This window comes from Pseudonaja textilis, chromosome 3 (genome assembly GCF_049901715.1).
Source record: "Pseudonaja textilis isolate UNSWEBS1 chromosome 3, rPseTex1.2, whole genome shotgun sequence".
Taxonomy (NCBI): domain Eukaryota; kingdom Metazoa; phylum Chordata; class Lepidosauria; order Squamata; family Elapidae; genus Pseudonaja; species Pseudonaja textilis.
In genome coordinates, this window is record NC_141992.1 from 89,398,203 (window position 1) to 89,413,161 (window position 14,959).

Genomic DNA, 14,959 nt, shown 5'->3' on the forward strand with positions numbered 1-14,959 from the left:
ATATTTTGATGTGGACATTTTCAAAATATTACTGAAGATGACTTGTTCAACATTTTTGTGGTATCAATTAATATCCTCCCGATAAAGGCAACATTTTATTAAAAGAAGGATCAAAGGCAATTTAAAAAAACCCTGATAAACTCTTCTAGTTAAATAAAAAGGTTAGGGTTAGGGTTAAATAAAAGGGCCCAAAATATGCACAGCCAATCTAACTCCATGCTCATTGCAATATATGTATATATTCTGAATAATTGATCTTGCTTTCTAGATTTTGATCTGCCAGTGTGGCATGACATAGTTGCACCATTTTGTTGTTTCAATCCAGCTGTATAGACTGTGCCTATACTTGCAGAAGGAAAGTTGTTTATATCTAAAAGTAGCACATCATCAATAACTCATCTTAAAAATAATAGCAAATACTATTATTTTGTATTCTTGCTCTCTTAGTGCTTACTACTACTGACAGAACTGCAGAACAACACTGAGATGTATTATGCTTTCAAGAATCGCTGGCTACAGAATCACGTAAAGTGCAATATTATAATAGTTTTCACTCTAAATTACAGACAGAATCCAATTTATATGTCTTATTTTTCAAGTGAAGCAGCAAGATAAGCCAGCAGAAATCTGTCCTTTGGAGCATACAAGTGAAAAGAAGCAAGATAATGCATGTAGGAAGATACCAGCTAACAATTTTGATTGTTATACCCTCCCTCTACAAGAATAGAACAACATTGCCTTCCAACTCCATTTTATAGTATTAGAATACCTAAATTTAGATGTTTATAGAAGTGCTTTGTTTTGTTGTGCCTGGGTTGCAAATTGTTAAATCCCTAGATAGATTATGTGCCATCAAGTCATCAAGTTATGAACTTTTAGCAACTCATAAATGACAATAACAATAGCAGACTTATGTATTATTTCATAGTGCTTTACAGCACTTTCTGAGCAGTTTACAGTCTCAGCATATTGTCCCCAACAATCTGTATCCTCATTTTACCGACCTTGGAAAGATGAAAAACTGAGTCAATCTCGAGCCCGTTAAGATTGAACTCCTGGCTGCAGACAGAGTTAGTCTGCAATACTGAATTTTAACCACTGTGCCACCATGCAGTGATGAACTGCCCTTAACCTGGTCTTTCAAATCTTCCAATAGTGTACCCATTGCCATTGTAACAGAGTCTAATCATCTTGCCTCTGCTGATTTTTTTTCTAAACACTATCAGTGTTTTAATATTCTCATATTGGTTTTGTAAGCCATGGCTCTTCCTAAATATTTCAGATTAGGAATACAATTATTTGGAAATGTTTTGGCAATTCATACAAATTCCCCGCCTACCATGGAATTCAAAGATAATGAAATTATTCCCACCAGCCTCAAGATAACAAAGCTGTTTTATTTTTAAAAATTACTAGAGACTTGTTTCCTCTGTGTGCGATATTTGTTCATATTGCACATGTCATGACATGCAATCACAGGAAAACAGTATATACTGCTGCAGAGCATCATATAACTGCCACATTGGTTGCTTTTAAGCTACTTTCCATGTTTATGTCATTTAAAAAAATATTTGTGAACAGATTTAAGTAGTTACCTTGCCAAAAGGCAAAGAGAAATAAAAAGTGGTAGTAGGTGGTGTATAAATATTTAGAATCAGCTGAAGATACAAAATTTAGAATCAGCTGAAAATACAAGGAAGGCAACTATAGTTCACTCAAATAGCAATACATTAAGTATTTTTCACATGAAATGGTTTTTATGGTGGGTTTTTTGTTAATTATTGTTTTCACATGCAGTGTAGTTCTTAAAATAATGTTTCTGTCCCATTCATTTTGTGCTCTATAATTGTATTTTGGAGTTTTGCTAAATGACCATCAGCTTACTTTCTTTATTCTGAAAACAATAATATGCTGTAGTTGTTATTCTATATTTTTTTGCCTCTTCTTGGGAATTGCATTCCAAAATGCTTTAATATTCCTTTGCCATGCTTGTGTTATTTTCCTAATAATTAAAGCGTTAATGTCACAATTCCAAAGGGGGGAAAAGCAAGATGAGAAGAAAAAGATGGAAAAAGAAAACAAACATTAAAACATTTGTTTTAATTTGTTTTTTAATAATAATAATATAAATCTGTATATTGAAATAGCTTTCATTAGTTTAAAATGTTAGATCAGTATTAAAATAAATCAAAATTAAACATGTGATTATACTATAAACAACAAAATCCAAGCAATAACAAAATAGCAGCCTGGTTCTTTGAAATTTTCTTCCAGATAAAAAATAGACCTAAGGCTAGAAAAATAGTGAACAGTCACAGTTGAAGACTATCAGAAATTTATACCTTATACAATTTCTCCAAAATTGTAATGTTGAAAGGCTGGAAAATGCCTTTCTTCTAAGGGTTCGGTTTTCCTGCTGGGAGGGCTCCAGTACAAGGACACAGACAACTACTTGGAAGCAGGTTCCTTTAATTTTCAGGAAGGCAAGAGATAGCAAGAAGTCTGCGTTCCTGGGGCTAGCCAGCTTTGTGTAATAAACTCCTGATTTTTATACCTTTTCTCCTTTTGTGTGTGAGTGCTTGTGTTTGTATTTCTTAATGTTTTAAATCCTGTCAGGGGGTTGTCTTCATTTCCGTCAGAGGGTAAACTCTGCGGGGTGGTTTGATTGGATTATCAGTTTCATCCTAATGTTTTCTTATATTTGTTTGGTGGCAATCTCCTGTCTGCTATGTGTCTTTTGTCTATTTGTTTTGCTGATTTGGCATGACCTTTTGTTTGTAAGGGATTTCTTTTTCTTGTTTCCCTAGCTTTCTTAATTACTTGGCTTTTGTCTAGGGGGCTTCTTTCAATACCTTTTATCAAATCTCTTTTCCTATGCAAGTTTGCTTTTATGGCTAGCCTGATGTTCCCCTCGTATTTTTCCTGCTTGGGTGTCACCCCTGTCCTGGTGAAGTTCCCTTTCCACAATCCTTCCTTTTTTTTTTTTTTTCCTAAGGGGTGGTTTCTGATTGAATGTCTGGGTATATTTGGTATTCATGGTCAATCTGTATCATCATCATGGTTGCCTGTCTTCCCTTTAATTTTCTCTTCTGAGAGGGAATACAGGCCTTTAGGCAGCTAAGGCAGGGTGGTATGCATCGACAGAGGCAACACATGAGGGCTCCAAAGACACAAATGGTGACTGTGGTTGTTATAAGGATTTTGAGCCAATGGAAATCTGGCATCCATGAGAAGAGCCATGAAAAGCCCAGGAATTATTGCTCCTGACCAATATTCTGAGATAGCTCTTTCAGGTGGTGGATGTCCCTCCCTACGAGTTCTGAGGTTTCGTCAGATTGAAGCAACACATCCCTTGAATTTCCACAGCCATAGTTATGCTTCAAGAGAAGGAAGTCTATTGCTGCCCTATTCTCCAGAGTGGCTTCTCTGACCTCCCTCAGTTCTCTGTTAAGGGCATCCAGGGCATGGGAGGTCGAATTCAAGCTTTTTGCCAGGGTACATGCTAGTCTATTCAAGTTTTTAGAATTTTGCACTGCCAATCCAGGTACCCCTACCAAGGATATTGCCAATGAGATGTATTCTGTTTTTGTGGGAAGGGAGACTTTGGAATCACAGTCTGAGTCTAGGGTTTGGAAGGCTCTCCTGTGTCGTCTCTGTAAGGGTGGCATAAGCATGGTTAACCTTCCCAAGGTGCAGGGGCCATTTGTGGCATTTGCAGGAAGGTATGAGTAGGCTTTTAAGCCACAAAGGAAAAACCATCCTGGTGGGAGCTTCAGGTAGCTATATGAAAATGCTATGGTCTCTGTATAGTTGCATTTTAGTTCTGTGTTGCTAAGACTGATGCATTCTGTGACCCTAGGTGAGCTGCACCCAGTGACATTAAAGCATCTCTCAGAGGTGGTTACTGCAGCAATGTGTAAGGTGTACATGGTGTGGTCCTTGGTTTTTGTAGAGTGGCCCCAGCTAAAAATGCTTTCGTAGGAGTCAGGAAGGTTTCTAAATGTGGTATAGTTAATGATGTTATGTGGCCTAGTTGCTACTCCCATTAGGCATGTGGTTAAGATATCCTTGACTGATTTCCCTCCTGCTAGGCAAAAGTTAGTGGTGTTGAGTACTTCTTTTGCTAAATATTCCCATATGTTTCCTTTCTCTGGGATAAGCTTTGGTTCCAGGAACGCAGTTGCTTGTGTTACAAATATTACAATTATTACAGAAAATAATAATACATTGCATTTCATGTTTCCCATTGCTAGGTTCCTTTTCTTCCCTCCTCCCCCACTTTTTTTTTTTTTTTGTACAATGTGAAAAAAATAAAAAAGGTATAGGTCAAATATCAAAATTATAAAAAGTCTCTTCTTTGTTAAAAAGGGGGAAAAAAATGGAGAAGATAAAATAAACACATATATATATATATATAAAAATAGAGTGTTATAACTCAGCATCTGGGAGTCCAATTTTGTGCAATTCAATTATTGTCCTTGGTTCCTCAGAATTGTTTGGTTCAATGGTGTTGAAGAATGCTGCAAGTGTCCATTGATCTGTGTCCGGATTTTTCTTGGGTTTGATGGGTGGGATTGGTTGTGGTGGAGTTTGGTTGTGGTCTATGACTGCTGGCTTTGCATGTGTCCAATGTAGCCAAGAGTCTCATTCTGCAAACCTTTATGGCGGTGTGTGTAGTCAGTAAAACTTGGTAGGGTCCTTTCCACCTGCGTTGTAGAGAGGATGTTCTGGTGAAGAACTTGATCCACACCCAATCTCCTGGCTCATATGGATGCAGGGCTTCTTCCAGGGGTAAGGTCTGTGTCAGCGCACTCTGGGTCCAGAGGGTCTGTAGTCTCTTTTGCAGGGCTGTAAGATAAGAAGAGAGAACCCTATCCCCCCTATCTAAGCAAAGGGAATGAGGATCTAGGCTGAGAATGAGGATCCTAGTAGTGTATGGGGGTGACCAAAAAGGATCTCAAAAGTGGGGGGGGGGAAATACCTATATCTTGTCTTGGTCTGGTTCTGAAATAAAAGAGGGCAATTGGGAGCACCTGTGGCCAGGAGAGGTGTGTCTCCTGACAGAGTTTGCCCTCTTTGTTTGCTCTCTCCATGGCTCCTTTAAGTAGTCCCACTTCTGATGCATCCCAGCCTCATAAGGAGGGTGGCAGGCTTTTTAAATCTTCATGAAGCCCTGTGTTGCTGGTTATCAGCATGATTGTCTTGTGTGTGCCTTTTCCTGGGATTTCCAATTGCAGCCCCTGTTTTTCACATGTTATGGTAGCTCCCATTTTACATAGTAGATCCCTTCCTAGTAGAGACAGTGGGGACTGGGGGAAATAATAAATGCATGGTCTACTGTGAAAGGTCCTAGTTCTACTGGTAATGCGTTGTGGGTAAATTCTACAGGGATTATTCCTCCTCCCATTATGCTATCCCTGAGCCCTTCAGCCACTGAAGCTTTATATGGTGGTTCAGTAATGAGGAGGTGGCTCCAGTATCAACTAAGCAATTGTATTTCTTTCCTCCTATAAGAATGGTTACAATGGGTTCCCCTTCTGGGCCGTTTTTTTTAGGGGATAGCCAGCCCGTTGAAGGTAGCCATGAATTCAGTGCTTTCATTGTCATGTTCTAGTCAAGAAGGGGGTAAGTCTTGTTCTCTCCTTTTGCTCCCATTGATGTCTATTGTTATTATTTATTGAGGAAAGGGAGCGCTGGTGGTGCCTGGTGACTGAAACTTTGTTGCTCAGTGTAATGGACTGGATTATTGGCTGGCCTCATGTTCCTAGGTGGTGGGTGATACCAGTTGCAGGGGGGGCGGGGTGTTGCCTACATTGCTTGCTGAAATGACCTTCCTGTCTGCACCTATAACAATGCTGACATTTGCCTTGTGACCATCCTGCTTTATCGCAATGCTAGCATTTCTTTGAATTATAGGGGGTTTTACCTGGCGTTTGTCTGGCATCATGTTTCATTACAGCAAACATTTTTAAGTCTTCCTGTCTTTCTATTCGTCTCTTTCTATCTTTCTCTTCCTCTTTCAATTTGTCTCTTTGATCATAGACAAAGTTAGCAATCCTGCGCAACTCTGCTATGTCTAAGGTTGGCCAGTTAGAGATGAAGCAGTGGAAATGTTCTTTAGTATCTAAGGTGGACTGATCCACGAAGGTTGAAGCTAAAATCCTTTGGTCCTTCAGGCAACTAAGGTCTAGGTGGGCATATGCAGTAGCTGCTTCTGACAGGCGGACCCAAAAGGCATCAGGGTTTTCCTTTTCCCTTTGTGTTGTTTCTTTTGAAATTCAGACTAGTTTAAAAGGTTTTTTTTTCTTATTTCCTCTAGAGCTTCTAGTAAATTATCTTTTGCTCTAGTATATTTGTCCCATTGATTGGTATCATTATAATCCCAGTCAGGGCGATGTATTGGCCCTGCGATGTGGGCTGGGGCTGCCTGATCAGGGATAGTTGGTGGTTTGGCTATTTGGACTGTTTTTGTTTTTGTTTCCAAACAATTTTAATAGTTCGTCTATCATTAGAAAGACTTGTAACAGCAGAGTCATGTCACCCCAGGATGGATTATAGCTGTCTATGATAGATTTCAGGGTTTTAATAACTGTTTGAGGATCAGCCCTGAAAGCTGGGGTATCCTTTTTCCAGATGACTAGGTCAAAGGCAGAGAAGGGAGTGTGGGTAAAAACATATTCTAGTTGTCCCCTATTTCTGCCTGGCACTGGCTTGCTTAAAAGGGGAGCCATAATCTGTGCCTCAGTATTCCCTTCCTGAAATGGGTTTCAGGCTTTTCTTTCTTTCTTTTTATTTTTCTCAGTCAGGTCTTTGGTCCTAATCAATTTCAGCCCAGCAGTACCAATAGGGTATTTGGCTGGGCTTAATGCATGTTCTAAGTGCTTTCAGGGTTTTATAATCTAAAGTACCACTATCAGGCCAAATTTGTCCACCCATGTCATCTCGCAATAAAGCCCACTTTTTGCTAGCCCACTTTTTGCAAATTCTTTCACTTCCTTTCTATTCATTCCAGTTAGGACAGGCACTTGCCTTTCGTCCCAAGCCTCAAGTAATTTATCCAAGGGGTCTCTTCCATTGCCCTCGAGCTACAACTTCCCATATTCCCTACCTGATGTGGGGATTACTTTGGTTTAGCGGGCTCCCGCCGGCCAGTTTTCAGACAAAAAGGTCTGGAAAGGACTCCGGTTTCTACACACGGAGTATGCACGGGCCCCTTTCTCGTAGGGAAACTCCGCCGTCAGTTTTAAGACCCCCTAAAAAACGGGATCTTGGAGGACCGTCTGCCCCCAGCAGCACAATGCACGGGCCCCTTCCTACACTCCGCTGTCAGTTTTCAGATCTCCCTTAAAGGTGGGGATCTGGAAGGACCTGCTCTGCTTTGTAAGGCAAACTATTTCCAATTTTGTTTGCCAGCAGCCGGTACGGGCCCCTTCTAAATGCACAGAGCTTTACTTCATCGGGATGCACTGGGACTATTTATTCTGCTTTCTATTTATTTCCCAACAACAGTTCCTTTCTCAGCCCACTCGGTTTTTCTTACGTCCTTCAGAAGGACTCACACTCTGTGATTACCCCTTGCGTTCCCAAATCCAGCCGGTCACGGCTTGTTGGAGCTAGCAGCTGGCTGGGATGCGGCTGGCAATCACAGAGGAGGTGAGGTCCCACTGTTTCAGCAGAGAAAACCCACAATCACACACCTGGTACACTCACGCTTCCACTCCCCTCCCTAGTAAGATTGTAAATTTGAAGTGGTACTCACCTGCTTTCAAGCAGCTGTTGAGCAGAAAAGCCCAAGGACTCCCTTTACTACCCTTTTGCCTTCCGGGCTGGGTCCGTGGATGTTTTCCCTGGACAAAGAAGGTCCATGCCGGCTGGGTTTGGATCTGCGGGCCCGGTCCGGTGGCAGGGTTGGCTGGAAAACCTTCATGGTCGCCAATTGTTGAAAGGCTGGAAAATGCCTTTCTTCTAAGAGTTCGGTTTTCCTGCTGGGAGGGCTCCAGTACAAGGACACAGACAACTACTTGGAAGCAGGTTCCTTTAATTTTCAGGAAGGCAAGAGATAGCAAGAAGTCTGCGTTCCTGGGGCTAGCCAGCTTTGTGTAATAAACTCCTGATTTTTATACCTTTTCTCCTTTTGTGTGTGAGTGCTTGTGTTTGTATTTCTTAATGTTTTAAATCCTGTCAGGGGGTTGTCTTCATTTCCGTCAGAGGGTAAACTCTGCGGGGTGGTTTGATTGGATTATCCTAATGTTTTCTTATATTTGTTTGGTGGCAATCTCCTGTCTGCTATGTGTCTTTTGTCTATTTGTTTTGCTGATTTGGCATGACCTTTTGTTTGTAAGGGATTTCTTTTTCTTGTTTCCCTAGCTTTCTTAATTACTTGGCTTTTGTCTAGGGGGCTTCTTTCAATACCTTTTATCAAATCTCTTTTCCTATGCAAGTTTGCTTTTATGGCTAGCCTGATGTTCCCCTCATATTTTTCCTGCTTGGGTGTCACCCCTGTCCTGGTGAAGTTCCCTTTCCACAGTAAGATTTAAGTCGTTTTAGAATCTCATGAATATTTTGTAGAATGCATGAATATTCTTATCAGAACATCTTTCATTGTGTATTAGGCTGTAGAACATTCTACATTATTATGTTTTCCCATAATTTTAGACATTTCAAACCAGGAGTGCTGGCCCTGGAAAATTAAAGGAGATGAAAGAGAAATTGCTATACATTTTGCATCTCACTGTAATGTTTCATGTACCTTTTTAGCTGTAAGATCTTCCACAGATAGTTTTATCTTGGAAGAACAACCTTTTTAAAAATAAGCGCTATGGTTAGGTAAGAGGCTATGAATAACTGCAGCTCTAAGGAAATTGCTCTCCATGTACTCTAATGAGGGTGAGAAGAAATATGACAGCCGTTTTAAATTTGCCACCAAGCATTCAGCATTCTGAAATGAACAAATAGAACTTTAGCCAACTCTTGTTCCGAGACTGATCTTCAATGGACATTGTGAAAAAAAGTAATTCCACAATGACAGGGCAACACAGAAGGTATATTTCTTACATTTAATGAGAGGCAAATAAAGAGCTTTTCTCCATCAGCTGTTCAGAAAGGCATGACTCATATCCCCCCCATTATCTCCATCAGACCCCAATTCTATGGTTAACATTACAGATAGGAAGCCAATTTTTGGCTACCACCAGAATTTAGAACAGTTGTTCCAAACATGACGAAAGTTGCTGTTGTGCCATGATTTCTCCAACATTTGGTTAAACTTTAACCTTACATTCATTTTTATTTCTTTGGGGTTGGGGGGGGATAAACATGAAGTGCATTTTTTTTTACAGGTAGTACTAAATATAAAAACCAGCAAACAATGGCTAAATATTTTAAAGTTCAGACAGTACATACAGTAAGTAGGGCTAATTTTAGACATTAAGGGTTTTTTTTCATTTAGTGTACAGTTCACTGTAGCTTATAATTTTGCCCTTTATTAAGACACAAAATTTCTTTTCAAAATGTAGATGTCCATATAAATTAAGGGGCTGTAAGGTGCTTTTCATGTCTTTTTAGTAAAATATTAACCGTCATTGCATAGGCAGATTCAAATGAAACTAAGGAAAGCAGAAGACTTAAGGTAAAGGCATGCATAATTTTTTAATTGATAATAAGAAAAGACCACATTTTTTTGGTAAAGCTATTCAAGAGGTTTGATACTCACAAACCATGGATCTGCTGTTTGCCACCCTGTTTGCCATCCACATCCATCCCTATTTGCTAGGATTTTCTATTTATTCTTAATTGTGGTCTAGCAGCTTTTTATATTCTGACAAATTTATTACACTTATATAATTATACTAGTATACACCAGTGCACCCCCATACAACTCCCTTAACTTTCTCCATTTGACTTGTTATGTGATTGGTTGTGGCATCATAGTTGACATTTTATGACTGGTCAATCTCTTTTCCCGTAGCAGTCATGGCATTTAAAATGCATTTTGTTTTGCCCACTAGCAAAACAGTTTAGGATATCTTGTAATAAACATTATTTAGATGCTATTTTATTGTTTTTTATAAATACTTTTTATTAAACATTTTCCAACAATTTATAACATATCAACACTTTCAGCATTACAGCATCGTCAACATTCATATTCATATATTAGTTACTATGTTACTTTTATATCTATTGTCCAACCAGGTATACCAGGCATCCCAGACCAGATAATACTCCAATTCACCTCTATCTTTTAACTCTAAGATCAGCCTGTCCATCTCCACGCAGTCCAAAATCTTTCTTATTACTGTCCCCTCAGATGGTATATTATCCTGTTTCCAGTACTGTACAGACACAATTCTGGCTACACAATTCTGGCTATATGTAAAATGATGTATTTGTTTGTCTTGGTGTAGTCTCCCCTTATTATTTCCAATAAAAACAGTTCTGGTCCGAATTGAATTTTTTGTTTCATTATTTCTTCTATCCACATAGATATCCATAATTCTAATCCAGTTACTCTTGGCTTCCAAACATGTCCACCACATATGAAAAGGTGCCCTGTTTACTTTTGCATTTCCAACATTCTGGGCTTCTGGTTGGGAAACAACTTTGCCAATCTAGCAGGGGATAGGGGCCATCTATAAAATATTTTGGATATATTTACTTTATATGCTGCTGATAATGTTAATTTATAGTTTTGCCCCCACATTTTTCCCAATATTCTAATTCAATGCTGTATCCCAAATTTTCCCCCAACTATCAATTGTTTCTTTTACAATTTCTTCCTTCATTTTAAAGTTCAAAAGAAGGTTATATATTTTGATCATCTTCTCTTCAGTTCCCTGAATTATTTTATCTAATTGTTGTTGATCCTTATAAAATCCATATTCTTCTTTATCTTTTTTATATCTTGTCTGAATTTGCAAGTAGGGCCTCCAATTGATATCTATACCTTGTTGCTTTAGTTCTTGTGTTGTTCTCAGCCTTCCTTGTGAATCTATCAGTTCCTTTCTCATTTTATTTAAGTCCATTGCATTGGGGTATATCATCACCTCCATCATTGACAACCAGCCTGGTAAAGTGTAATGTTTCCCCCACCCCACCCCATACGTGAATAAGTGCGTCTCTGATCTGATGTTTTTGGAAATAAGAGTGACTTTTGCTTTTTCCATCCCATAAGAATCCATGCCACCCTAGTTGCAAATCATGTCCCTCCATTAATACTATTCTTTTATTATCCAAATTAATCCAATCTCTTATCCATGTCATGGATGCTGCCTGATAGCATAATTCCCAGTCCGGAAGTCCAAAGCCATCCCTCCTTCTTTTATCCTGCATTAATTTCATTTTAATTCTAGGTTTTTTTTTCCCCACCCACAGAAATTTGGCTATTACTTTATTGAGCTCCTCAAAAAAGGGTTTGCCTAATTTTATTGGTATAGTTTGAAATAAATATAATAATTTTGGTAATATAGTCAGTTTGACTGTAGCAATTCTTCCGATTAGTGAAATCTGTAGTTTTTCCCATGTCTCCAGATGGTTTCTTATTTGTAGTACTAATGTAAGGTTTCCAAGTGATGAAATCCATTTAAAAAGAAAAGAGTAAAGTCCGCCTTCCAAAACAATTTCTTTTGTTTAGGAAAGCATCAAATTGGCAAAATCTGTTGTAATTCCAGATCTGACACAATCCGTAATTAAACCTAATAATATTGGAAATTAAAAACACCCCCCCCCCAAGAGTCACATTCCCCAATAGAAGTTAATCAGTGTTGTCTGGTGCCATCAATCTCCACCTCTAGGTCTCAGCAGGGTCAGCTTTTGTTCCCATGGGAAAGAGAACCACCTAGCCTAAACAACACTCTCTATCTCCACTCCTCCCACCCTAGGAATGTGGCAACCCAAACCCCGCCCCATGACCAGCAAAGAGAAAGAAAGAAAAGGAATATATAATAAGGCTAAATAAAATGGCTACACATGTGTCAATTTTGGGCTTGACAACTAATTTCCTATAATTGTTTTCCTTAATTGGGGAAATATTAAGATATTCCTAAATACTAAGATATTTTGCCTTTTTAACTATCTGAATTTCCAATGTTTCCTCTATATCTTTTTCTGGGTGCCCGTAAGCTTTTTGACTAATATCTTTGTTTTATTTTTGTTTATTTTAAATCCTGCTTAGATGCTATTTTGTTCTGCTTTCCATACTTATTTTAAACTGCTTATACAATGTTGATTTTTGTAAAAACATTATTTTTAAAGGCAACTCTAAATATATCTATATTAGTAATTCCAGAATTTTATTCTAGAAATATTGTGCTAATAAATTTTATAAATCAATCAATACATATAAATAAATAAATACAAGTAGTCTTCTCACAACAGTTCATTTAGTGACTGTTCAAAGTTAAAATAGGACTGAAAAAAAGTGACATGACCTTTTTTCACACTTAAAGCAGCAGCCCTGTTCACATGATCAAAATTCAGGTGCTTGGCTATTGACTCATATTTATGAAAATTGCTGTGTCCTGGGATCATGTTATCACCTTTTGCGACCAAAAGCAAAGTCAATGGGAAGCCCAATTCCCTTAACCATGTTACTAATTTAACACTGCAGCGATTCACTTAACAATTGTGGCAAGAAAGATTATAAAATGAGCAAAATCACTTAACAAATGTTTAGCAACAGAAATTTTGGTCTCAATTGTCATAAGTCAAGGACTATCTGTAAATAAGTTATAGATTTACCCCATCTATATTTACCCCCATTATTTACCCTCTATTTACCCCCATTATTTCTGGGGTAAAGAAGATTTAGGATCCTTGAAAATACATCATTCCAGGCTTATTTCAGAGCCACCAGTCACTGAGGAGCTAAAGATGAATCTTTCCCTTTCATAACTCCGAGTTCTTCCACATCCTCTTGAAGAAAGTATCAAAGAATAATTCAGATGTAGAAGAGTTTATTAAAGGAAAACAATTTTAATTATCTATGAAAAGCTATTCTTTCAGTAATGAGAAATCCCAAGCAGGTTTCCATGCCACAGAGTTCAACATACTGCATGGGACCATTTGGGAAATGATCAAGTGGAACATACCCATTTGTTTTACCCCACATGTGACTGCCTTTGTTATTATAGTGTCAAAAGTTTCAATTCCCTTAAGAGCTCTTCAAAGGGATTCTAAGCCTGCTCAAGAGAGTTCTTTGAACAAAGCATGATCTGTGCATTCAATCGTAAGTCTGTAAAACCTGGCTTCAGAACTGTTAGAATATTACTTTCTTTGGGGATTTCACTTTGTTTTTTTTTCATTTCAGGTGATTGATGCCCAATTTTTTAATCTTAACACTCTCCCCCCAAAGTATAACTCTAAAACATAGCTTCAGCCATGACCCATTCAAGTTGTGAAAACATCAATTTGAATAACATAAGATACCTCTATGGCCAAGAGAAGAAATGGCAGAAAACTAAATATAAATGAATATTGTTGAGGTAACTTGGACTGAAGATTTCCAAGCTTGTTTTATGTACAGAATCCCTTCATTAAGTAGTGCAACACAGTATAACATTCAACCTTTTTAGGTCTTATTATCAGGTTCAGACTTATATTAAACTAGCTCTATACCCGTGCTTCACCATGAAACTGTGATCAGGCTTAGTTTTTGGGGAGGAAAATAAAGGGGGAAAATTGTGCCTCTGCCTACCAGCATCCATCAGTATTTATCTGGCTAACATCCTGTCAGTGTGTGAGAGAGTTGAGGGCTATTTGGAAACTGAAACATGGAAACTGAAACAGTATTTGCTGTGTGAGCAAGGAAAGAGCAAGGAGCCTGGGCGTGGCTTAGTCAACTGTTCTGTATTAAAACTGGTTGCTGCTGTGAAAGTGAAACTCTTCTCTGCTTGTGTTTTGCATTTGGAACAGATTTTAGGTGGGGAGAGGGGGTAGAACTCCTTAGCATCAGAGCGTGTTAATAATAATATATGAAATACTAATGTTCTGATGTCGTTTCAAAAAATTCTTTCTTAGTGAGCATCTAGAAGCCAAGAGGAACATACCTTTCAAATTTCAAGTTTGTAGGGCTTTATGATTCTGGAGATATTGTGATGATGTGTGAGTGGTATTTCGATTTTATTTATATAGATTGACTGTGAATAAGGATAGAATGGAAAATAAACAGTAATATATTCATGGTGGCATATGCTAACATGGTGTCTCTAAATATTACTCAAATGTATTTAGTAATTGAGGCTATCTGTTCATTATGGTTTAATGCTATAAATTCTCAGTTTAGCTGTCTTCTGCCTGCTGCTATGATTCTTATAGGTCCTATAATAGGAAAAACTATAATTTTAACATTCTTTCCAGAAAAGCAACTTTATGATCATTAAGTGACCATAATGGCTATTTAAGAGATATAAAGCTTTCATGATCTCAAGCTGCTCAGGGTTTTCAAATGAAAAGGTGCATTTTTTTTTCCTCTTCTTACGTTTGGGCATCATATATATGTCAGTATTTGAGATCAATGATAACATGGGTTCATTAATTTTGAAACATGCAGACTTTTGTGAAATATAAAACAAAACTGATTTTTTTTTACATTAATACAAGTATGTATATGAGATAATTAATCCCCTGACCAAACAGAATTGTAATGCACTAATCTATCTAGTTACATATGTTTTTTTAAATCCATAGTATTTGTGGAATTCAACATCTGGAACGAGCAGGAAACAAGCTGACTCTCTTTGACTCCCTCTATTTCTGCATAGTGACATTTTCCACTGTAGGATTTGGGGATGTTACTCCCAAGATCTGGCCTTCTAAATTGCTGGTTGTAATTATGATCTGTGTTGCCCTTGTAGTATTACCAATACAGGTAAAACATTATTTTCTTTTTAAAAAGACTTAGAATAATAACATTTTAATTTTGAATATTTTTAATGACTACACCTGTATTTTACCTTATCAT

At 38.0% G+C, this 14,959-nt stretch overlaps 1 protein-coding gene across 1 annotated transcript in view; it reads left to right on the plus strand.

Annotated features, from left to right (window-relative positions):
- KCNT2 (potassium sodium-activated channel subfamily T member 2) overlaps window positions 1–14,959 on the plus strand; it is a 239,011-nt gene that overhangs the window by 127,757 nt on the left and 96,295 nt on the right. Inside the window, exon 11 of the mRNA XM_087930344.1 lies at window positions 14,686–14,866. Within this exon, the coding sequence (XP_087786470.1) occupies window positions 14,686–14,866 (181 nt within the window). The remainder of the gene's footprint in view (window positions 1–14,685; window positions 14,867–14,959) is intronic.